General features: G+C 46.6%; 1 protein-coding gene across 6 annotated transcripts in view; it reads left to right on the top strand.

Moving 5' to 3' along the window:
- Positions 1 to 23,585, top strand: part of paplna (papilin a, proteoglycan-like sulfated glycoprotein) — a 471,035-nt gene that overhangs the window by 232,957 nt on the left and 214,493 nt on the right. For all 6 annotated transcript variants that reach the window (XM_072487762.1, XM_072487759.1, XM_072487751.1 and 3 more), the window contains exons 3-5: positions 2,143 to 2,203; positions 17,050 to 17,152; positions 18,511 to 18,641. In XM_072487762.1, the coding sequence (XP_072343863.1) occupies positions 2,143 to 2,203; positions 17,050 to 17,152; positions 18,511 to 18,641 (295 nt within the window). The remainder of the gene's footprint in view (positions 1 to 2,142; positions 2,204 to 17,049; positions 17,153 to 18,510; positions 18,642 to 23,585) is intronic.

The following is a 23,585-nucleotide window of genomic DNA, read 5'->3' as shown; positions in this document are numbered from 1 at the left end:
CACAAATCTTGAGCCTCTTAGACAAACAAAAGAAATGGGCGCTGTTTACACCGTCACTCTGGCAGGGCGGGTCTCATAGAGCCAGGAACCGACTCTAAAGTATCGGGTAATCCCCCCCCCCCCCCAAATGGGGCTCTCACTAAGACATGTCCTGTCACAGCCCGCTAGCACAGGTTGGCACTGTTCCACCCTGGCAGTGCAAACCTATGCCTTAGGGGGCATGTCCTTCTCTTCTGGGGGGGGAGGGGGGACACATTGTTAATAATATTTAATCTATGCAAATGTGGTATGGTAGCACAGTCGTTAGCACTGTGGCTTCACAGCGCCAGGGTCCCAGGTTCAATTCCCGGCTTGGGTCACTGTCTGTGCGGAGTCTGCACGTTCTCCCCGTGTCTGTGTGGGTTTCCTCCGGGTGCTCCAGTTTCCTCCCACAAGTCCCAAAAGACGTGCATGTTCGGTGAATTGGACATTCTGCATTTTCCCTCTGTGCACCCGAACAGGCGCCGGAATGTGGTGACTGAGGACTTTTTACAGTAACTTCATTGCAGTGTTAATGTAAGCCTACTTGTGACAAAGATTATTAAAAATTAAAATGAGGTTCTCGCTTGGCGCCGTGCCAAGGGGCGGGGAAAGTCAGGAAGCGTGATCTCTCCGGCGAGAATCGAGCTTCCTGTTTCTCTCCGGATTTTTCGCCCGCGCTGCCGCCCCGACAGTGAGTTCAGGAGCAAGATCGTGCCTGTTACATGTAATCATGTAGGAAATGGGAAAAGGCAAGGGCAAGGGAGTGGTGTACATTCCAATTCTGCCACCAGGAACAGCGCGCCACTGACAAATTCACAGAATGAGAGAATAATACAGTGCAGAAGAGGCCCTTCGGCCCATTGGGTCTGCAGCGACGCATGAGAAACACCTGGCCTGCCCACCTAATCCCATTTTTCAGCACTTGGCCCATAGCCTTGAATGTTAAGAAGTGCTTAGTGCTCATCCAGGTACTTTTTAAAGGATGTGAGGCAACCTGCCTCTACCACCCTCCCAGGCAGTGCATTCCAGACCATCACCATACTCTGGGCAAAAAAGAAGCTTTCCCCCAAATGCCCTCTCAACCTCCTGTCCCAACCTTGAACTTGCCCCCCCCCCCAAAAAAAAACTGATTCCGCCCATTATTCTTCAAGGATTGGGCTGAGAACTCCAGATTTTATACTGGAATTGAACCTATGGACTGGTTGGACCGAAGGGCCTGTTTCCATGCTGTAAACTTCTATGATTCTATGGCATTCCAAACCTGGAGCACTGACACTAAAGCTTCTTGAAAATTCTGCCCATCGACGTCTCTGACATTGAGCCAATACCAACCACGCAACCCCAAAGATTGTGGAGTAAGTGGGTACTAGCCTAGGCATTGAACTAAGCACAGGCATTATTCAGCACTCTGCTTCCAAAATGACAAGCTGGGAATGCACACATATTGTCAGCTGGGAGAATGCCAGCCATAATATTGGGTAAGATAGTTAGGATCATTGCATGGGCTGTTTCAGATTCCCAATAGGCCTAGCCCTTCATTCGCCATGTGTTAAACTCACCTAGTTCAGTGGGTTGTCAGAGGCAGACGGGCTCTCTCTACTTAGCCAGGTAAGCATAGATTCACATTGAAGTTCCATGGCCTCCTCCTCACTCACCCTACCATCCTCCCCAAGATTGCTGGGAATAGGCCCTTTATTTATTCCATCTAATCATTTTAAACACCTCAAATGGATCACCCCTGTATTCAAGGGAATACAAACCTGGTATATGCAACCCAACCTCATAATGTAACCCAGTAACTCTGGTATCATTCTGAATCTACACTGCACCCGATCCAAGATCATTTTATCTTTTCTGAGGTTGAATTCCTAGACCGGAACCCAATACTTCAGATGTGTTCTGACCAAGGCTCTGTAATTCCTTTCTCCCTATTTCTATGTATTATGCTTTATTTATTCTTAGTGAGTGCTGTTACATACACGGAATACTCTGTGTTGTGTAGCTCCCCTCATCACTGCATAGACTAATTGTTTAATTTGGATCTTGTATGAATTTTTAGTGTCAAGTCATAAGCACAACTCCAAAACTGATGTGTTTTTCATTTTTCCATGTTTCATCCAGGAGAGATGGTGGAAGTAACTGCATTGGACCCTTCACAAGCTACCGTTCTTGCAACATCCAGGTAGAGTAAAATGTTCCTTGTACATATTGGATGGAGGCAGAGTAGATCAGCTGGTATAACTGCAGGCCAGGGAGATGGGGACCATACCGACTTTGTGGACCGAGATGATCTTGAGTTTCAGTAAGGATGCTGCAATTAACTACAGTGTCTCCTTAATGGAGGATGGTTAGGGAAATTATCCAGGGTTTCTGCTTCTGATTGCCATCTGTTACGTCCAGTTAAAAAACGTGTTGGTTGAGAACAGGATGGGATTTGACTGTGAACATTCTCATTTTGTAATATTGGAATAGTTCAGCAACATCTGGGCAAACTATGTAAGAGTGACCATTTCTTGGCAGTGACCACTCTTCATGTTATATCCCAACATCACTCCCAACTCAGACTTTCAATCAGCCTTTGGACATCAGTGCTGCCTTTCTATTGATTTGAAAAGTTTTTGCATTCACTCTCGGTCTTTATCATTGCAGGTAGAGATGAGTCTGAGATAAGTCCTCTGTGCTGAAGTCTTCAGAAACTCTTCATGGTTTGACTTCCATCTGCACTGTCTGCTTTTCTGCAAAATGCTTGATATTCTAGCTCCCCCCAATAGTCACATCATCTTATCAACTGAGCACAATGTATCTAATTAACTACTCCCAGAGAACCCTCTTAATCCAAACACAAATCCATTAACCAAAGCTTTTAGGATGCTTTAATTGCACCTTTAATTATGTGTGAAACTGGACGATATAGGTGAAATGAAATGAAAATTGCTTATTGTCACAAGTAGGCTTCAAATGAAGTTACTGTGAAAAGCCCCTAGTCGCCACATTCTGGCGCCTGTTCGGGGAGGCTGGTATGGTGAGGTTTTAAATGAGTACTTTGCATCTGTGTTCACTGAGGAGAAGGATGATGTAGATATAAAAATCAGGGAGGGGCATTGTGATTTACTTGAACGACTTAACATTGAGATGGAGGACGTATTAGCAGTTTTAACGAGCCTAAAAGTTGTTAAATCCCCAGGAACAGATGAAATGTATCCCAGGTTGCTGTAGGAGGCACGGGAGGCGATAGCAGCAGCTCTGATAAAAAATTTCAAATCTTCTCTGGCCACAGGAGACATGCCAGAGGACTGGAGGATAGCTTAATGTGGCACTATTATTCAAAAAGGGAAGTAGGGACGTACCAGGAAATTACAGGCCAGTGAGTCTAACTTCAGTAGCAAGGAAACTACTAGAAAGAATTCTGAGGGACAAAATTAATCTCTACTTGGAGAGGCATGGATTAATCAAAGATAGTCTGCATGGTTTTGTCAAAGGGAGACCATGTTTTACAAATTTGATTGAATTTTTTGAGGAGGTGACTCGGTGTGTCGATGAAGGTAGTGCAGTTGATGTAGTCTATATGGACTTTAGTAAGGTTTTTGACAAGGTCCCACATGGGAGGCTGATGAAGAAGAGAAGAGCCCATGGGATTCAGGGCAATTTGGAAAACTGGATTTAAAACTGGTTTAGTGGTAGGAGGCAGAGGGTAATGGTTGAAGGTTGTTTTGGTGACTGGTACCCTTTGTTTAGTGGTGTTCCAGGAATCAGAGCTGGGTCCCTTGTTCTTTGTGGTAAACATTAATGATATGGATGTGAATTTAGGAGGTATAAGTAAATTCACAAATGGCACAAAAGTTAGAGTTCCAGATTCCCAATACCCCAATACTGGGGCACCGTGGTAGCATAGTGGTTGGCACTATAGCTTTGCAGCGCCAGGGTCCCAGGTTCGAGTCTCGACATGGGTCACTGTCAGTGCGGAGTCTGCACGTTCTCCCTGTGCCTGCGTGGGTTTCCTCCGGGTGCTCCGGTTTCCTCCCACAAGTCCCGAAAGACGTGCTGTTAGGAAATTTCTGAATTCTCTCTCTATGTACCTGAACAGGCGCAGGAATGTGGCGACTAGAGGCTTTTCACAGTAACTTCATTGCAGTGTTAATGTAAGCCTACTTGTGACAATAAAAATGATTTTAAAAAAACATTTGTGTGACGAAGTGCTTCCTTTGAATGTCTCGGCTCTAATTTTAAGGATATGCCCCTTTGTTCTGGACTCTCCCATCAGAAGGTCATTGGGAACAGGGAAAGGGACAGCATCGAAAGGAGGGGGATTGAGGACATAGATGGGGGGGAGAGAATGGGGAAGGGAAGGGTGGCACGGTGATACAGTGGGCAGCACTGCTGCCTCACAGCGCCAGGGATCCGGGAGGTGTGGAATGTTATATGGAGATGGAATTGCATAGAAGCAATGGAATGGGGCTGCACATAGATACATACATAGAAGATAGGAGCAGGAGGAGGCCTTTTGGCCCTTAGAGCCTGCTCCGCCATTCATCACGATCATGGCTGATCATCCAACTCAATAGCCTAATCCTGCTTTATCCCCATAGCCTTTGATCCCATTCTCCCCAAGTGCTATATCCAGCCGCCTCTTGAATATAAATACATATAATGCAAGAACATATCATAGAATTTACAGTGCAGAAGGAGGCCATTTGGCCCATTAAGTCTGCATCGGCCCTTGGAAAGAGCACCCCACTTAAGCCTTTGCCTCCACCCTATCCCAGTAACCCCACTTAGCCAAATTTAAAGAAGTACTGTTGCAATTAAGGTGTTAATTTATGCCATAAATCTTTTGTGGGTCTCGTCGTATTACATAATCGAGAGGAAAGGATTGGAGAATATTTTCTCGTCTGCACCTCCTTTACTTCTCTTTGACGAGAGAGGCTCTTGTGAATGATTTGCTCCCAGATATTCATCAATCCTTCCATGATAATACACTTAGCTTCTTATGAGGCCAGCTTTGCTCTCATTGTGTTAAAGGTGGGACAATTTGAACAAACTTGCATTTTCACAGAGAACTTTGACAACATAGAACATAGAACGATACAGCGCAGTACAGGCCCTTCGGCCCACGATGTTGCACTGAAACAAAAGCCATCTAACCTACACTATGCCATTATCATCCATATGTTTATCCAATAAACGATAGGGCTATGCAAAGCTGTTTACAGCTGTAATAACCCACACGAGGCCCACGGGGATACACTGCTTGATCCCTCCGTGGGACCTGTGGAGTATGAGCTTCCCTGCTGAGTGGGTGGAGGCCCACCCAGCTGAGACTCGCTAGAACTTGTTAGACTGGCCTGGACAGGAACCAGCATTTTGGTTGTCCCACCAGGGCTGTGCTATGTACATTGTTCGCTGTCGTGTTGTACACTTTCAAGGCACTCTCTTTGGAGACAATTACTTTAACCCTGGCAATCTTGTGTATATTGGATCTGCCACTCTCTAATACTGAATTTTTGTACAGAAATCCTTAGCTCTGTGCCCAGCTGTTAGTCACTAACTAAGTCTAATACTGAATTCTTATGGCAACCCCTCAACCTGGAACAAATTCCCGTGACGGCAATGTCTGACACGAATATCCCTGTAAGTGCCCTACTCTTGGCAAGTGCCCTTTGCCAAGTACCCTACTCTTTCTCCTGTTAAATGCCCCACAGCAAATATCCTGTGACAAATGTGACAAGTGATGGCAAGGTAGCACAGTGGTTAGCACTGTTGTTTCACAGCGCCAGGGTCTCCGGTTCGATTCCCCGCTTGGGTCACTGTCTATGTGGAGTCTGCACGTTCTCCCCCTGTCTGCACGGATTTCCTCCGGGTGCTCCGGTTTCCCAGTTAATCAATTAAAAATTATATATATTTTTATTGCCGTTTTCCAATTTAATAAAGTAACAGCTCATGTGTACCTAGTACTTACAAACAAGTTTGTCTTACTTACACCATTTTTTACATGAGGTCCCTCCCCCCTTCCCTTGTTGGTGGTTAAATTCCCCTCTTAGTGTTTTTATTGTTGGGGTGGATGCCTGCTTGGCCCTTCCCCTCCTCCCCGTGTTGTTTCATTTTGTGCTTCCCTTGGATTCCCTTCCCTTCCCCCCTACCCCCTTCACTTGCATGCGCCTTCCTTTGTCTTCCTCCCTCTCATCTCCCCCCCCCAGCCCCTCCGTACCCCCTCTCTTCCTAGTCACTATTGGCCTCAAACAGGCCTTGGAACAGACTGATGAATAGCCCCCCATGCTTTGTGAAAGCCCTCATCCGGCCCTCGGAAGGTGTACTTGATTTTCTCCTGGTAGAGAGATTCCACCAGGTCTGCCAGCCAGTCCATAGCTGTGAGTGGTGCTGCTGCTCGCCAGCCGAGCAGGATTCTCTGGTGTGCGATCAGGGATGCAAAAGCCTGTCAGTCCTCTTCCCCATATGAAGATCTGGCGAGCACTGTGGCTTCACAGCACCAGAGTCCCAGGTTTGATTCCCCGCTGGGTCACTGTCTGTGCGGAGTCTGCACGTTCTCCCCGTGTCTGCGTGGGTTTCCTCCGGGTGCTCCGATTTCCACCCACAGTCCAAAGCCGTGCAGGTTAGGTGGATTGGCCATGATATATTGCCCTTAGTGGCCAAAAAGGTTGGGAGGGGTTATTGGGTTACGGGGATAGGGTGGAAGTGAGGGCTTAAGTGGGTTGGTGCAGACTCGATGGGCCGAATGGCCTCCTTCTGCACTGTATGTTCTATGTTCCATTCGACTCTGTCGAAGGCCTTTTCTGCGTCCATGGAGATGATCATCTCTGGCGTTCTCTCCCCGGAAGGGGTCATTATTACATTTAGCAGTTGCCTGATGTTCGCAATTAGCTGCCTATCCTTGACAAAGCTTGTCTGGTCCTCTGCGACCAGCTCTGGTACGCAGTTCTCCGGTGTCTTGGCCAGGACTTTCACGAGTATCTTCACGTCTACATTAAGCAGCGAAATGGTTCTATATGATACATATTCTGTCGGGTCCTTGTCTTTTTTGGGTATCAGCGATATCGATGCCTTTGTTAGCATAGGAGGCAGGGTGCCCCTCGTTAGCAAATCTGCGAACATGCCTCGTAGGTGTGGGGCCAGGGCCGGCGCAAATTCTTTCTAGAACCCATCAGGTCCCGGCGCCTTCCCCGCATGCATGGAGCTAATGCTGTACATGATCTCTCCCTGTCCTATTGGTGCTCCCAGCTCCCCCCGCCTGTCGGCCCCCAAGATTGGCATGTTCAGTCCATCGAGGAACTGTTTCATCTCCGCATCGCTGTCGGGGGCTCAGAGGTGTACAGAAGGCCTCAAACACTTGGCTGACCTCTTTTTGCTCGATTACCAGTCTGCCTCTGCTATCCTTCACTTGCGCTATCTCCCTCATGGCTGCCTGCTTTCTCAACTGGTGAACCAGGAGGCTGCCAGCCTTTTCCCCGTGTTCGTAGAAGGCCCCCCCGTGCCTGGTGGAGTAAGTGCACTGCTTTCATCATAGAATTTACAGTGCAGAAGGAGGCCTTTCGGCCCATCGACTCTGCACCAGCCCTTGAAAAGAGCACCCTACCTAAGCCCATGCCTCTTCCCTATCCCCATAACCCAGTAATCCCACCTAACCTTTTTGGACACTAAGGGCAATTTATCATGGTCAATACACCTAACCTGCACATCTTTGGACTGTGGGAGGAAACCGGAGCACCCGGAGGAAACCCACGCAGACACGAGAGAATATTCAGACTCCGCACAGACAGTGACCCAAGCCGGGAATCGAACCTGGGACCCTGGAGCTGCGAAGCAACAGTGCTGACCACTGTGCTACGGCGGCGCCGAGGTGAGTTGCAGCAGTGAACTTGTACGCAGTACATCAGACTGCTGCTCCTCCCTGTTAGTGGTGGAGGGAATGAATGTTCAAGTTGGTGGAGGGGTGCTGCTCAGACAGGCTGCTTTGTTGAGTTTCTTGAGTGTTGCTGGAGCTGCACTCATCCAGGCAACTGGATCACATTCCTGACTTGTGCTTTGTAGATGGTGGACAAGCTTTGGGGAGTCAGGAGGTGATTTACTCACTGCAGGAATCCCAGCCTCTGACCAATTCTTGTAACCTGGTGGATAGCAGGTTAAAGTCCATTTACAGCTTTTTCCTCTCCGCCAGAAGCTCTACGGTCGGGGCCTCAGAGTGTTTTCTGTCGACCTCCACAATGGAGTTGATCAGTTGTTACCTGGCTGCCCTCTCTTCCTTTTCTCTTTGTGCCTTGTAGGCTAATCTCTCCCCTAGTCACCACCTTCAGTGCCTCCCAGAAAATTTGTAAAATACTTGCCTATGGCTTGTGATATTTTTGGCAGAAGACCTTGTCGGCCAGCAGGTCTGTGTCCAACCTCCACGTGGGGTGCTGGGCACGGCCCGTCTCCAACCTCACATCCATGTAATGTAGAACGTGGTCGGAGGTAACTATTGTGGAATATTCCGCTCTTACTATTCCTGGAAGCACCGCTTTCCCCACTGTAAAGATGACTATTCTCGAGTATGGTTTGTGCACTGCTGAGAAGAACAAAAATTCCCTCTCATCGGGTGTAGAAATCGCCATGGGTCCTCCACCTCCATCTGTTCCATGAATGCCCCCAGTTCCTTAGCCATACCTGTCCTTTTCCCCGATCTGAGGTTTGATCGGTCTGTCAGCGGGTCCTGTACGCAGTTGAAGTCGCCGCGCTATGATCAGTCGGTGTGTGTCAATGTTGGGGATTTCCACCATGGTCTGTTTTATAAAGTCTGTGTTGTCCCAGTTGGGTGCGTTCACATTTACCAGACCTACCGGTGCCCCATCTCGGACACCGCTGACCATGACGTCCGTCCCCCTGGGTCCGTTACTGTCCTTGTCACCGTGAACCTAGTCCTCTTACTAATCAATACGGCTAGTCCCCTAGCCCTCATCCCATAACGTGAGTGGTACGTCTGTCCCACCCAGCCCTTTCTTACCCGCAGTCGGTCTTTCTCCCTCAAGTCTGTTTCCTGCGGGAAGACGATGTTGGCTTTCAGGCTCCTTAGGTGGGCGAAGACTCTGGATCTTTTCATCGGGCCGTTAAGTCCCCTGACATTCCAGGTGATAATTCTGGTGGGGGCTTTTTCAACCATACTTACCTGTTGGACGTTTCCCTTTGTTAGGGGGTCGTCCAAAATGGCCATGGTCACCTTTCTCACCATGAGGCGGGCCCCAGCGCTCCGGGGCCCCCCTTTGCCCAGGAGGCATCCAACATAGGCACTAACATAGTGTATGCCAAGTGGATGCGCCCCTGTACTCTGGGGTATCCCTTTGTCCAGGGACCCTGCCAAGTGGCTGCTTGTGTTGCCATCTTGTTTCATCAGCCCTTTCCTCACTCGCTGAAGCCCGTATGAAGCCCTAATCATTTTCCCTGCTTTGTTCCTTTTGTGTCCTTTCCCACCCAGGGATATTCCCTGTATCGTCCTTACCCTATCTCCTGCTGTGTTTTCCCCTTCCCCATCCCTTTGTCTCTCTCCCCCCCCCCAACCGACCAGGTGCTCCCGCACTGCCGGGAGGTGCGTCGCAGTTTCCCTTGCTTTCTGTCTTTCTGTGCTAGTTATTTCTGTTAGTGTGGTAGTGTGGTGGCCCCCTTCCCGGGGCTGATCTAGCCCCTCCCTTATACTTGTTGACTGCCCGTTTTCCCAGTTTAAAGCCTCACCTGCCTTCCCCAGTCCCCGCTTCTTTCTATGACCCAGTCATTCCTTTATGGTCGGAACGAAGCAGTGCAGTCCCACGCAAACATGCTCACTGTACTGTTATGGGCGAGGCTTTTTTCAGAACCCCAAAATGTATCATGGAGTTCAACCAACCTCTCCCTTTAATGTATTTGTTGCTTTTCCTAGCATACGGCTTGTCCCCTAGGTGTGGGATTACAATTATGGACACGTGGGTTTTTAAACACAAAACAATGTTTATTCCATGAACTCAACTTAACATCTTAAATAAACATTGGATCTCTTAACACCCCTTACTTCAAAGATAACTCAGAAAATATTGCAACAGTAAATAATTCCTTAAAATGTTCCTTCAAACATTCAAAAGGCTTCAAACCTTCGAAACAGTAACACACCAGTCACAGTTAATATATATTTTCTGTTTTATGGCAGAGATGTATATGCTTGGTTGACTTCAGCTCCAACACCTTGCTTTCTTCCTGCAGCTATCTGGAAACACACAGACACACCCAAGCTGCTTTTTCAAACTGGCTTTCTCCCTTCAAGCAACTCACAGCAAACCAGAACTTCTCAAGCTGCTGTCTCAAACTGGCTTTCTCCTTTTAATCAGCTCACAGCAAAATAGCCAGGCACGTTGAAGCTGCTCTCAGCAAAACCAGCCAGGCACTTTTTTTAACTGAAACTTCAAAATGGCTGAACTGAGCTGAGCTCCACCCACTCTCTGACATCACTGTTTTCTTAAAGGTACATTGCTTACACATCCATTTCTTAAAGGTACTCTCACATGACAGTACGATGAGTCTTTTACTCTTTCAGTCTTTCCACACACACCTCTCATTGCTGCCGTACCTGTCCCTTGTCATTGCCATTGGCTATGATGAACTCATTCGCTTCCTCCGGGGAGTTGAAGTAATATTCCTTTTCTGGTATGTGACCCAGAGCCTGGCCGGGAACAGCATACCGAAACGTACCCCATTCTTATACAGGGCCGACTTTGCCTGGTTAAACGCAGCACTGTGTTTTGCTAGTTATGCCCCAATTTCCTGATAAATTCTGATTCTATGTCCTTGCCAGGTGCTTGCTCTTGTCTGGCGTGCCCACCGCAGGATTCTTTCATGTTCCTGATATCGGTGGAGCTATGCGATAATCGTCCTCGGCTGCTTCCCCGCCTTAGGTTTCGTTCTGAGCAACCTGTGCGCTCTGTCCAGCTCAGGGGGTTTGGGGAAGCTGTCTTTCCCGACTCAGTCGCCCAGCATTAGGGCGATGTAGTCCGTTGGGTCTCTGCCCTCAATGCCTTCTGGCAGGTCTACGATCCTGATGTTTTGTTGTTGGGACCTATTCTCCTGGTCCTCGACTTTCCCCCTTAAGTTCTCCTGGACCGCCACCAACAGCTTTACTTCTACCTCCAGGCCGACAATTCTGTCGCTCTGGTCCTTCGAGGCTTTTTCCAGAGTTGCCACTTTCTTCTCCAGCCTTCTGCATGGTGGCCATTGCCTTTGCCACCGCCACCTTGACCGTCACCTGGATTTCTATCCTTATCGCCTCCTTCATGGCGGTCAGCTCCTTCATCAGGAAGCTTGTCCATCGTCTCCAGGTGGTGGGGGGAAGGCTGATGCTCGGGTCACTGGTCGTCTTCTCTCCTGTAGGCCCCTTTGCCTCGTGTGTCTGCTATCTCATCTGCCTGCTGGTTGTGGCTCTTTCAGTCACTTCTGCCATATCTTCGTGCTCTCAAGCTCCTGTTTGCTGGCATCTTTTCTTGGCTGTTGAGGGATTTTTTTTCCCTCTACCCTTGAAATTTGGGCAAAATTCAACTAATTCAATTTTTTCCCAGTTTTGTTTTTCCTCCCGGGCTTTGAGGGGAGCCACCTGATATATGTCTGCTCAGCACACCACCGTTGCTGGAATTCAGACGCATTGACTCGCCTCAGGGCGTCCTCCCATAATCCAGCCTCCAACTCCCAACCCAGCTCTTCCTCCCACTTCCGCTTAACCTCCCCTAACGGGGCTCCCTCCCAGTCCACCAGCTCTTTATAGATTTCTGATACCTTCCCCTTCCCCACACCCATTTTCGACACTACTTTATCCTGTAAACGCTGGGGCGGCAGGTGTGGAAAGATCGATATCTCCCTCTGCCCAAAGTTCCTCACCTGCAAGTAATGGAACCCATTCGCACTGCTACCTCCCTTTTTGAATAGCGGGGTTACATTCGCTACCCTCCAATCTGTAGCGACCATTCTAGAGTCCAAAATATTTTGGAAAATGACCACCAATGGATCTACCTTTTCCAGGGCCACATCCTTAGTATTCTGGGATGAGGATTTTCAGACCTGGAGATCTGTCTGCCTTCAATTCCATTAATTTCCCCAAAACCATTTCTCTATTAATACTAATTTCCTTCAGCTCCTCATTAAAACTTGAGCTACTCAGAACTTCCAGTACATTATTCATGTCTTCCTTTGTGAAGACCGAAGCAAAGCACAAATTTCGTTCCTCAGCCATTTCTTTATTCCCCTTTATGAATTCCCCCGTTTCTGACTGTAAGGGGCCTACGTTCGTTTTTATCAATTTTTTTCTCTTTTCATACCTATAGAAACTTTTACAGTCGATTGTTATGTTCCCCTCTAGCTTACTTTCATACTGTATTTTCCCCATTTTAATCAATCCCTTGGTCCCCCTTTACTGAATTTAAACTATTGTGAATCCTCAGGTCTAATGCTTTTTCTTACAAATTCTTTGAATCTAATACTATCTCTAATTTTCCTTGTGAACCATGGTTTGGTAACAGTTCCCTTTCTACGCTTGCACCAAATAGAAATAAACAACTTTTGGAGTTCACCTATTCGTTCCTTGAATACCTGCCATTGCCCATCCACTGTCCTTCCTTTCAGTAATGTTTCCCAGTCCGTCATAGCCAACTCATGCCTCATATCATCATAGTTATCTTTATTGAAATTCAGGACCCTGGTATCAGAATCAACTACCTCACTATCCATCTTGATAAGGAATTCTGTCATATTATGGTCACTCATCCCCAAAGGTTCTCTCACAACTAGATTGCCAACTAATCCATTCTCATTCCACAACACCCAGTCCAAGATGGCCTCTTTCCTTTTTGGCTCCTCAACATATTGGTCCAGAAAACCATCCCGTATGCACTCCAGAAATTCCTCCTCTATTGGACTGTGACTAATTTGAGTCACCCAATCTAAATGCAGATTAAAGTCACCCATAATCACAGATGTTCCTTTATCACATGCATCTCTGATTCCCTGTCTAATGCTAGTCCCAACATTACTACTGCAGTTTGGTAGTCTGTATACCACCCCTACGGATGATTTTTGCCCCTTGTTATTTCTTAACTCATACAGATTCCGCATCGCCTGTGCCAATATTTTCCTCGATATTGTATCAATATCTTCTTTAACCAACAATGCAACTCCACCACATTTTCCTTTCTGTCTGCCCTTCCTAAAAACTGAATAGCCCTCAGTGTTTAGTTCCCATCCTTGGTCATCTTGGAGCCATGTCTCCGTAATCCCAACTATATCATATCTCTTTACATCTATCTGCGCACATAATTTGTTTCTTTGAATTCTTCCACAATCATCTGACTCAACAACCTCTAACTCCCCTTCACCATGTGGACACCTCAGCTCAAGCATGGGCATCTGTGCTTTCTTGCTGTAGTGACTTTGATCCAGGAAGCACCTTGACTCCTGATCTACAGATCCTGATAGATTATCTCTTTGTTTGCCTGAACGTTGCTCCCAGACTTCATCTGATCGCCTCTGTGAGAAATTACCACAGCTCTATAGCAAAAAAGAAGAAATAAGGGCAACATTGTGGCGCAGTGGTTAGCACTGCTGCCTCACGACATCAAGGACCCAGGTTCGATCCCGGTCACTGGTGTGGAGTTTGCATGTTTGCCCCGTGTTTACGTGGTTCTCACCCCCATAACCCAAAGATGTGCAGCGGTAGGTGGATTGGCCATGCGAAATTGCCCCTTAATTGGAAAAAAAAGATGAAAAGAGAATAAATATCTTTCTGTAATCTAACACCACGGCCACGTAGCTTACCCAGGATGTCTGAGATAGAAATTTAAACTAATTAGCTCCAATTCCCAAACCTTCCCTTTGTTATGGGAAATCATATGAATAATTTAAACCCCTGACTGAGACATCTGTAGACATCTCGTCAACACTACGAAACTCAGAAAGGAGTCACCCATTGTTGAGTATTTTTCCCACTCCCAACTCTGCCCCATTAAATAAACATGTACCACCCTTCAGATTGCCATTATTCTAGGTTTGTTTACAAGCTACACAAACCAGGAATCTTCATTTATCTTCCATTAGAAACATCCGTCCCCAAACTAAAAGTTATATTCTAAAACATATGAATCATGGAATTATACATTCCTATTACCTTCTGTTATGCCACCCTGGGCTAGGCCGCGATCAATTCCAGCCCCACTTGACCTGGAATCACAACACAATTGAATTTAATAATTAATTCTTAGAAAATACCCAAAGTCTTTGGGCTTTGGCTTCCCAATGGCTATAGTCACCAGGTTTGTAAATTTAAACTCAATTAATTTTATTAATAACAATACCTTTGAGTGAATAGGCAGCAAATACAACTGGTTAACTATTATCTAATTCTTAACCCCTCCCCTCTTTAACTCACCCCCACCCCGTACACACGCACATACACACACAAGACAGACAAACACAGAGGGTTCTTTTTGAGCAATGTTGATAACTTCTTCGTTTTGGACCTTCATTTTATGCTCCAACACTTGAGTATTTCACGCCTGTTGCGAATAACATCCCAATCGCTTTGGGATTTTGTAATGACCTTTTTAATTTGTCCATTTTCCCTGCATTTCTGCTGCTGCATTTTGTGCCTCAACACTGTCAGGTACTTTTAATTTAATGCCAGGTGTCATTAACCCTCTCTAATTTGAGACTCATTAGGCACTTCTGCTGATACTGTCCAGGAGTTGGCAAAAACATAACCCACGCAATATCATTCCCCAATATAAAATCCACATGATTAGTTGGCAGTTTAAACACAAACCAACAGTAACAGATCCCTTCACTAAAGTGCAGTTTAAATTCACTCTACACAATGGGATGGGCAGGCGTCTCCCATCAGTACCCTGGATTAATGCATTTTTATTCAGTGAGCTTTTTGAAGAAAAGCCTAAATCATTTACTAACATCAAGCTCTGCACTGAACCGGTGTCTCTCTAACCCCTCCTTAGACAAAAATGGACTGATCTCCCCTTCAAGAATAAAACCTTCATAATCCCTCACGTCCCAATTTCCCTCATGGTCCCCTACGGTAAATATGTTAGATAGTATTGCTGCAAGATTCTCTGTTGGTGGGATCTCTGCTTCGTTGGGATCTCTGCTTCGTTGGCAGCGCACTCACACCTGTGTTTCCCAATGGCGTGGGCGTGACCACAATGGGAAACCCCAATTGGCCGGCAGCGGGAACGGAGAATCCCGCTGGCAGTGGGGATGCACCCCGCCAGAAAATTGGGTTGGCGAGACGGAGAATCCTGCCCTTGGTTTCTCATAAGCTTCACACTTTGATGCAATATTCTCTGGAGGAAAAATGACTAGCCTTACTGAAATTTTGATTTCAGTTTCCAACAATCTGCTTTTATATGTCCAAATTGATGACAATGGGAACACTCTTTCTATCTTCTGCAATACCTCTTGGCCACCTTGCCTCTTCAATTTTGTTATCTCCTCCACGCTCATTACCAGTTGCTCAATCTTTCCAGTCGCCGCGTGGGTTTATAAGCAATGTTTACTGCCACCAAGGTTTCTGCTTGATGAATCATAGCTACCAGCCAAAACAATGACTTCCTTTACATTAGAAACTTTACAGTCCTCTGGTGTATTCCAATTCCTGCTGGAATGCTATTTTTAAATTCCTTCATTAATAGCGTCTCCCTCACACTTTCAAACTCTGTTCAATTTTCATTGAACAATACCAATGGTCAAAAATCATTTATTTTTCCCTAACAAATTGTACAAATGTTTGATTCTGTCTTTCACTAAGATTTCCTCAGACTTTTAAAAATGTATAGTTTCTGGGATCAGCTCTTATAACTCGAAAAGTGATGTGGGTCCGGTGGAAAATCTCTATCTTCTCGCGGGCATCTCGTAACCGGGTGATAGATAATGGGGTGGTGTACACGAAACCGGGTTGGCCTTTTGCAATAACGAAACCATTTTAGAGTGGTTTCACAGGTCGGCGCAATATCGAGGGCCGAAGGGCCTGTACTGCACTGTAATGTTCTATATGCACTAAGTGCCACAGTTTTAACAGTATCATAATTTGCAGATTGTTCTTCCGAAAGGCTTGAATAGACATCCAGTGCCGTTCCTGCTACAACACTTTGTAAAGAATGATCCATGTCCCTTGTGGCAATTTCACTGAATGAGGCAAAATACCTTTCAACTGCTACCTCATTGAATTTAGGCACAAAGTGAATCTCCCTGACCAAATCAAAACCAGGAGCTAAATCATCGTCTAATCTACCTGTGTTTTTTTGATTCCTTCGTAAGATGTGGGCGTTGCTAGATGGACCACCATTTATTTCCCACCCTAAATGTGCCTGACAAGGGGGTGGTGAGCCGCTTTCTTGAACCACTGCAGTCCATGAGGTGTAGGTACACCCACTGTGCTGTTAGAAAGGGAGTTCCAGAATTTTGACCCATTGGCAGTGAAGGATCGGCAATATATTTCCAAGTCAGGCTGGTGTGTTGCTTGGAAGGGGAATCTGCAGGTGGTGGTGTTCCCATGCATCTGCTGGCTCTTGTCCTCCTAGATGATAGAGGTTGGGGGTTTGGAAGGTGCTGCCGAAGGAGCCTTTGTGAGTTCCTGCAGTGCATCTTGTAAATAGTATGCACTGGTGCCATTGTGTGTTGGTGGTGCAGGGAGTGAATGTTTGTGGATGGGGTGCCAATCCAATAGGCTGCTTTATCCTGGATGGTCAAGCTTTGTCAGTGTTGTTGGAGCTGCACTCATCTAGGCAAGTGGAATTGTGAATTGTAGATGGTGGACAGGAGGTGAGTTACTCTCTGCAGAATTCTCAGCCTCTGGGGAGTAGGGAGAAATGGGAAGTAGTGAGAGTTTTCTCTGACATGTCAGTGCATGACTCGCTGCCAGTGGGACATTTTCCATCTCCCTCACACTAACTTTCCTCTGATTGGCCTCCAGTGGAATTAATTCCTCACCATATAACATTAGTGAACTGTGCTGGTTTGGTCTTTCAACAGGACTGTCCCGAAGGTTCGAGAGATTTCAGAGAAGAGCAGTGTTCTGCGTTTGATGGAACTGATTTTCAGGGGAAGAGATATAAATGGCTGCCTTATTATGGAGGTAAACAGGTCTCAAGAAATATATTCAGAACATTTGTGTTAAGTTGCTTCTTAAGGCATAGCCTCGGCTGCAGCTATTCCTCAACCCACCCCGAACCAGCAGACTTTCCGAGACACTTCATCATGTCTCCAGTTTATTGTTGATATCCTTGTTCAGACAAGTATAATGTTGGAGACAAAACTGGTCAACTCACAATGATGTGTTTTCTTGCATGCAAGTTTAAACTGATGCCTTGTTGTCTCTTCCAGCTGGTATAAAAGACCCCGTGGCATTATTCAAAGAGCAGGGGATTCTCCCTGCTGTCCTGGCCAATATATTATACCCCTATCAACCCTAGTGAAAGGGATTAGTCGATCATCATCATAGTGCTGTTTGGGGGATCTTGCTGTGCTCAAATTGGCTTCCTACTTTATAACAACGGCTACGCTTCAAAAAAATACTTCACGGGTTGTAAATCCTGGAATCCCTAGAGTGCAGAAGGAGGTCATTCGGCCCATCAAGTCCGCACCGACTTTCCGAAAGAACACTTCACCTAGGCCCAATCCCCCACCCTATCCCCATAACCCTGCACACTGATCATGGCCAATCCACGTAACCTGCACATCTTTGGACTCTGGGAGGAAGCCCAAGGACCTGGAGGAAACCCACACAGACACCTGGGTCCCTGGCACTGTGATGCAGCAGTGCTAACCACTGTGCTGCCTGTGAAGCACTGTGAAATGTCCTGAATTTGTGAAAAACACTAAATGCACGTTTTTGTTCTGCCTTCAGATGAACACTGGCCGTTTCATCATCTCTACTTGATACATTTCCTTCCCAACGAATGTTTCAGACAGGATTGCATTTCCTTTCTCCTGTGGTATGGAGAGATTTAATGGAGGTGTTCAAAATTATGAAAACTGTTTCCATTGGCAGGGGCATCGGTTTCCTAGGGACACAGATTTAGGATAATTGGCAAAATGACTAGAGAGGGAGATAAGGACAATGATTTTTAAACAGCAATCTGGAATGCACTGCCTGAAAGGGTGGTGGAATCAGATTCAATTATAACTTAGATAAATATTTAATGGGAAAAGCAGGGAGTGGGAGCAGGTGAGTGGAAATAATTGTATAGCTCTCCCTTCGAGGCAGCATAGACACGATAGACCAAATGGCCCTTTTCCGTATTGTTACATTCTCAGAAAACCAACAATAATTTATATCCTTGCCTTGCAGAAGGTTAAATGGACTAGCTGGACTCTCTGATGGGGTGGGTTGGGTTGCAGAACGGTGAATAGAGGGGGCTGCTAGTGCCAAATGGCCTTTATGGAGCGAGTGAAGTAATTAGATGGTAACAGCAAATCTCCATTTTCCCACAGCTTCAAATAAGTGTGAGCTGAACTGCATTCCCCAAGGTGAAAACTTTTATTATCGCCATAAAGAAGCAGTTAAGGATGGGACACTGTGTGAACCTGGAAGCCGCAATATCTGCATAGACGGTGTCTGCAAGGTGAGTTCACTCATTGGCTGAGGAAGAGTAAAGGAGCAGAGGCCTCAAGGAGCTCCTTCATCCCCCCACATCAGCTACAGTCTGCAACCAGCTCGGGAGGGGGGCTCTGCCTATGACACCTTTACATGTCAAACCACTTGGAGACAATGAGCGATATTTATAGAAAAAGTGACTGTCACATGCGCATACACTATGCACACACCACACCGCACACACATTCAATCACCATGCACACACACAGACACCAACACCAGGCACACATACACACTCACACCACAATCAGACCACACACACGCAATTGCCATGCATGCAACCACACACACATGTCATGTGAGAGTACCTTTAAGAAATGGGTGTTGCATGTTTCCTCCTCCTTGGGATGAATTTCTGTTGTGCCTCCCTGATAACCCCCAAAAACTCCTGCCATTGCTGTATTGCTGCTCCACTGTCTTCCCTGCTAGGCTCCTTTTCGAATCAACTCTGGCCAGCTCCTCCCTCATGTCTCTGGTGGTAGAAGTGTTTAAGTATAAATGGGTATGTATATAAATATCTGTAGTGAGAGTACCTTTAAGAAATGGGTGTTTATTACTGCAGTGATATCAGAGAGTTGGTGGAGTTGGGTTGTCTGTCAGCTTTTTACTTTTGTTTTAGGCTGTTTGTTGCAGGGTGTGTTTTAGTTTCGTTTTCAGAGCTGGATAGCTGCAGTCACAGCCAGAAGGTGTGTGAGTCTCTCTCTCTAATCAAAAGACTGTAAATCTATCCTGGTGATTTAAAACTAATAATAAAGAATTTCAGCGGGAGCGGCGTGCAGGGGCCTGTCGGGAGGTGAGTATTGGCTTTAAAAACACTTACCTGGTCCCGTTTCTGTTCTTCTTTTCTGTGTTTTTTTTAATATAAGGCGGGAACTGGAAGTTCGACCCGGAACTGGAAGTTTGCCCAGCAGACTTCTGGGAAGGTCCCCCCCCCCACCCCCACCAATAAATTCTGGTGGAGAGGAAACCCAAGACACTACACGTGTAGTGTCTCCCACCCGCCCTCCTCCTCTAACCTAATAATAAGAGCCATTGGTGTGAGGTAAGTGCCATATTTACATTATTATTTAAAAAATTTTTTATTTATGAATCAGATCTTGGTTGGAAGTTAGAGGGATGGCAGGGAAGGGAGTGCAATGTTCCTCCTGCAGGATGTTTGAGGTGAGGGATGCCGTTAGTGTCCCTGCTGATTTTACCTGCAGGAAGTGAAGCCATCTCCAGCTCCTCTAAGACCGAGTTAGGGAACTGGAGCTGGAGTTGGATGAACTTCGGATCATTCGGGAGGCAGAGGGGGTCATAGATAGCAGCTTCAGGGAATTAGTTACACCAAAGATTGGAGATAGATGGGTAACTGTAAGAGGGACTGGGAAGACGCAATCAGTGCAGGGACCCCCTGCGGTCGTTCCCCTGAGTAACAAGTATACCGCTTTGGATACTTGTGGGGGGGGGGGGACTTACCAGGGGTAAGCCATGGGGTACGGGCCTCTGGCACGGAGTCTGTCCCTGTTGCTCAGAAGGGAAGGGGGGAGAGGAGCAGAGCATTAGTAATTGGGGACTCGATAGTCAGGGGCACAGATAGGAGATATTGTGGGAGCGAGAGAGACACACGTTTGGTATGTTGCCTCCCAGGTGCAAGGGTACGTGATGTCTAGGATCGTGTTTTCCGGGTCCTTAAGGGGGAGGGGGAGCAGCCCTAAGTCGTGGTCCACATTGGCACTAACGACATAGGTAGGAAAGGGGACAAGGATGTCAGGCAGGCTTTCAGGGAGCTAGGATGGAAGCTCAGAACGAGAACAAACAGAGTTGTTATCTCTGGGTTGTTGCCCGTGCCACGTGATAATGAGAGGAATAGGGAGAGAGAGCAATTAAACACGTGGCTACAGGGATGGTGGATGGAGGAATTCAGATTTCTGGATAACTGGGGCTCTTTCTGGGGAAGGTGGGACCTCTACAGACAGGATGGTCTACATCTGAACCTGAGATGCACAAATATCCTGGGGGAAAGATTTGTTAGTGCTCTTTGGGAGGGTTTAAACTAATGCAGCAGGGGCATGGGAACCTGGATTGTAGTTTTAGAGTACGAGAGAATGAGAGTATAAAGGTCAGGAGCACAGATTTGACTTCGCAGGTAGTTCAGGTAGGTGGTTTGAAGTGTGTCTACTTCAATGCCAGGAGTATACAAAATAAGGTAGGGGAACTGGCAGCATGGGATGGTACCTGGGACTTCGATGTTGTGGCCATTTCGGAGACATGAATAAGCAGGGACAGGAATGGTTGTTGCAGGTTCCGGGGTTTAGGTGTTTTAATAAGCTCAGAGAAGGAGGCAAAAGAGGGGGAGGTGTGGCGCTGCTAGTCAAGAACAGTATTACGGTGGCGGAGAGGATGCTAGATGAAACAGGAAAGGAGAGGTCACCCTGTTGGGAGTTTTCTATAGGCCTCCAAATAGTTCTAGGGATGTAGAGGAAAGGATGGCGAAGATGATTCTGGATAAGAGCGAACGTAACAGGGTAGTTATTATGGGAGACTTTAACTTTCCAAATATTGACTGGAAAAGATATAGTTCGAGTACATTAGATGGGTCGTTTTTTGTACAATGTGTGCAGGAGGATTTCCTGACACAATATGTTGACAGGCCAACAAGAGGCGAGGCCACATTGGATTTGGTTTTGGGTAATGAACCAGGCCAGGTGTTAGATTTGGAGGTAGGTGAGCACTTTGGGGACAGTGACCACAATTCGGTGACGTTTACGTTAGTGATGGAAAGGGATAAGTATACCCCGCAGGACAAGAGTTATAGCTGGGGGAAGGGCAATTATGATGCCATTAGACATGACTTGGGGGGGGGGGGGGGTAGGTTGGAGAAGTAGGCTGCAAGTGTTGGGCACACTGGATATGTGGAGCTTGTTCAAGGAACAGCTACTGCATGTTCTTGATAAGTACGTACCGGTCAGGCAGGGAGGAAGGCGTCGAGCGAGGGAACCGTGGTTTACCAAAGAAGTGGAATCTCTTGTTAAGAGGAAGAAGGAGGCAGTGCGGAAGGATGTTGCAGGTTACAGAGGGACATAGATAAGCTGCAGAGCTGGGCTGAGAGGTGGCAAATGGAGTTTAATGTAGAGAAGTGTGAGGTGATTCACTTTGGAAGGAATAACAGGAATGCAGAATATTTGGCTAATGGTAAAATTCTTGGAAGTGTGGATGAGCAGAGGGATCTCGGTGTCCAAGTACATAGATCCCTGAAAGTTGCCACCCAGGTTGATAGGGTTGTGAAGAAGGCCTATGGAGTGTTGGCCTTTATTGGTAGATGGATTGAGTTCCGGAGTCATGAGGTCATGTTGCAGCTGTACAAAACTCTGGTACGGCCGCATTTGGAGTATTGCGTACAGTTCTGGTCACCTCATTATAGGAAGGACGTGGAAGCTTTGGAACGGGTGCAGAGGAGATTTACCAGGATGTTGCCTGGTATGGAGGGAAAATCTTATGAGGAAAGGCTGATGGACTTGAGGTTGTTTTCGTTAGAGAGAAGAAGGTTAAGAGGAGACTTAATAGAGGCATACAAAATGATCAGGGGGTTAGATAGGGTGGACAGTGAGAGCCTTCTCCCGCGGATGGAAATGGCTAGCATGAGGGGACATAGCCTTAAACTGAGCGGTAATAGATATAGGACAGAGGTCAGAGGTAGGTTCTTTACGCAGAGTGGTGAGGCCGTGGAATGCCCTACCTGCAACAGGTGTGAACTCGCCAACATTGAGGGCATTTAAAAGTTTATTGGATAAGCATATGGATGATAATGGCATAGTGTAGGTTAGATGGCTTTTGTTTTTTTGACTTCCCATGTCGGTGCAACATCGTGGGCCGAAGGGCCTGTACTGCACTGTATCGTTCTATGTTCTATGTAATAGTGACTTTAACCTGATGTGCTTCTGGTAAAGGTGTTTTAAGTCTTATGGATGTTAAACGGAAAGCTTAAAGGATTACGTAGTGTTGTATTATTTGGGGGTTGTATTTGAATTAATGGTTGCTAAGATGTTTTAAAACGGTTAACTTGAGTTCATAGAACAAACATTGTTTTGCTTAAAAAATACTTTTCCATTTCTGCTGTACCACACCTGTAGAGTGGGCCGTGTGCTCCCCATACCACAATCTATTAAAGGTTGTGGGTCAGGTGAACTCCATGATACACTTTGGGGTTCTCTCAGCTCTGGCCCATAACAAACTGGGGGCTCATCGGGGATAAAAGTCTATCTATTGGATTGGCTTTGTGAACTTAAAGACAGTGAGGGGTAAGCATATTGTGAGTGCTTTTCAGGTGTGGTATTTTAGTTTAAGTTCAAAGAACAAAGAAAACTACAGCACAGAAACAGGCCCTTCAGCCCTCCAAGCCCGTGCCAACCATGCTGCCCATCTAAACTAAAATCTTCCACAGTTCCTGGGTCCGTATCCCTCTATTCCCATCCTATTCATGTATTTGTCAAGATACCCCTTAAATGTCACTATCGTCCCTCCTTCCACCACCTCCTCCAGCAGCGAGTTCCAGGAACCCACTACCCTCTGTGTAAAAAAACTTGCCTCGTACATCTCCTCTAAACTTTGCCCCTCGGACCTTAAACCTATGCCCCCTAGTAATTGACCCCTCTACCCCGGGGAAAAAGCCTCTGACTATCCACTCTGTCTATGCCCCTCGTAATTTTGTAGACCTCTATCAGGTCGCCCCTCAACCTCCGTCGTTCCAGTGAGATCAAACCAAGTTTATTCAACCACTCCTCATAGCTACTGCCCTCCATACCAGGCAACATCCTGGTTAATCTCATCTGCACCCTCTCTAAAGCCTCCACATCCTTCTGGTATGTGGCGACCAGAATTGAACACGATACTCCAAAGTGTGGCCGAACTAAGGTTCTCTCCAGCTGCAACA

This window comes from Scyliorhinus torazame, chromosome 2 (genome assembly GCF_047496885.1).
Source record: "Scyliorhinus torazame isolate Kashiwa2021f chromosome 2, sScyTor2.1, whole genome shotgun sequence".
NCBI lineage: Eukaryota > Metazoa > Chordata > Chondrichthyes > Carcharhiniformes > Scyliorhinidae > Scyliorhinus > Scyliorhinus torazame.
This window is presented reverse-complemented; position numbering and strand designations above follow the sequence as displayed.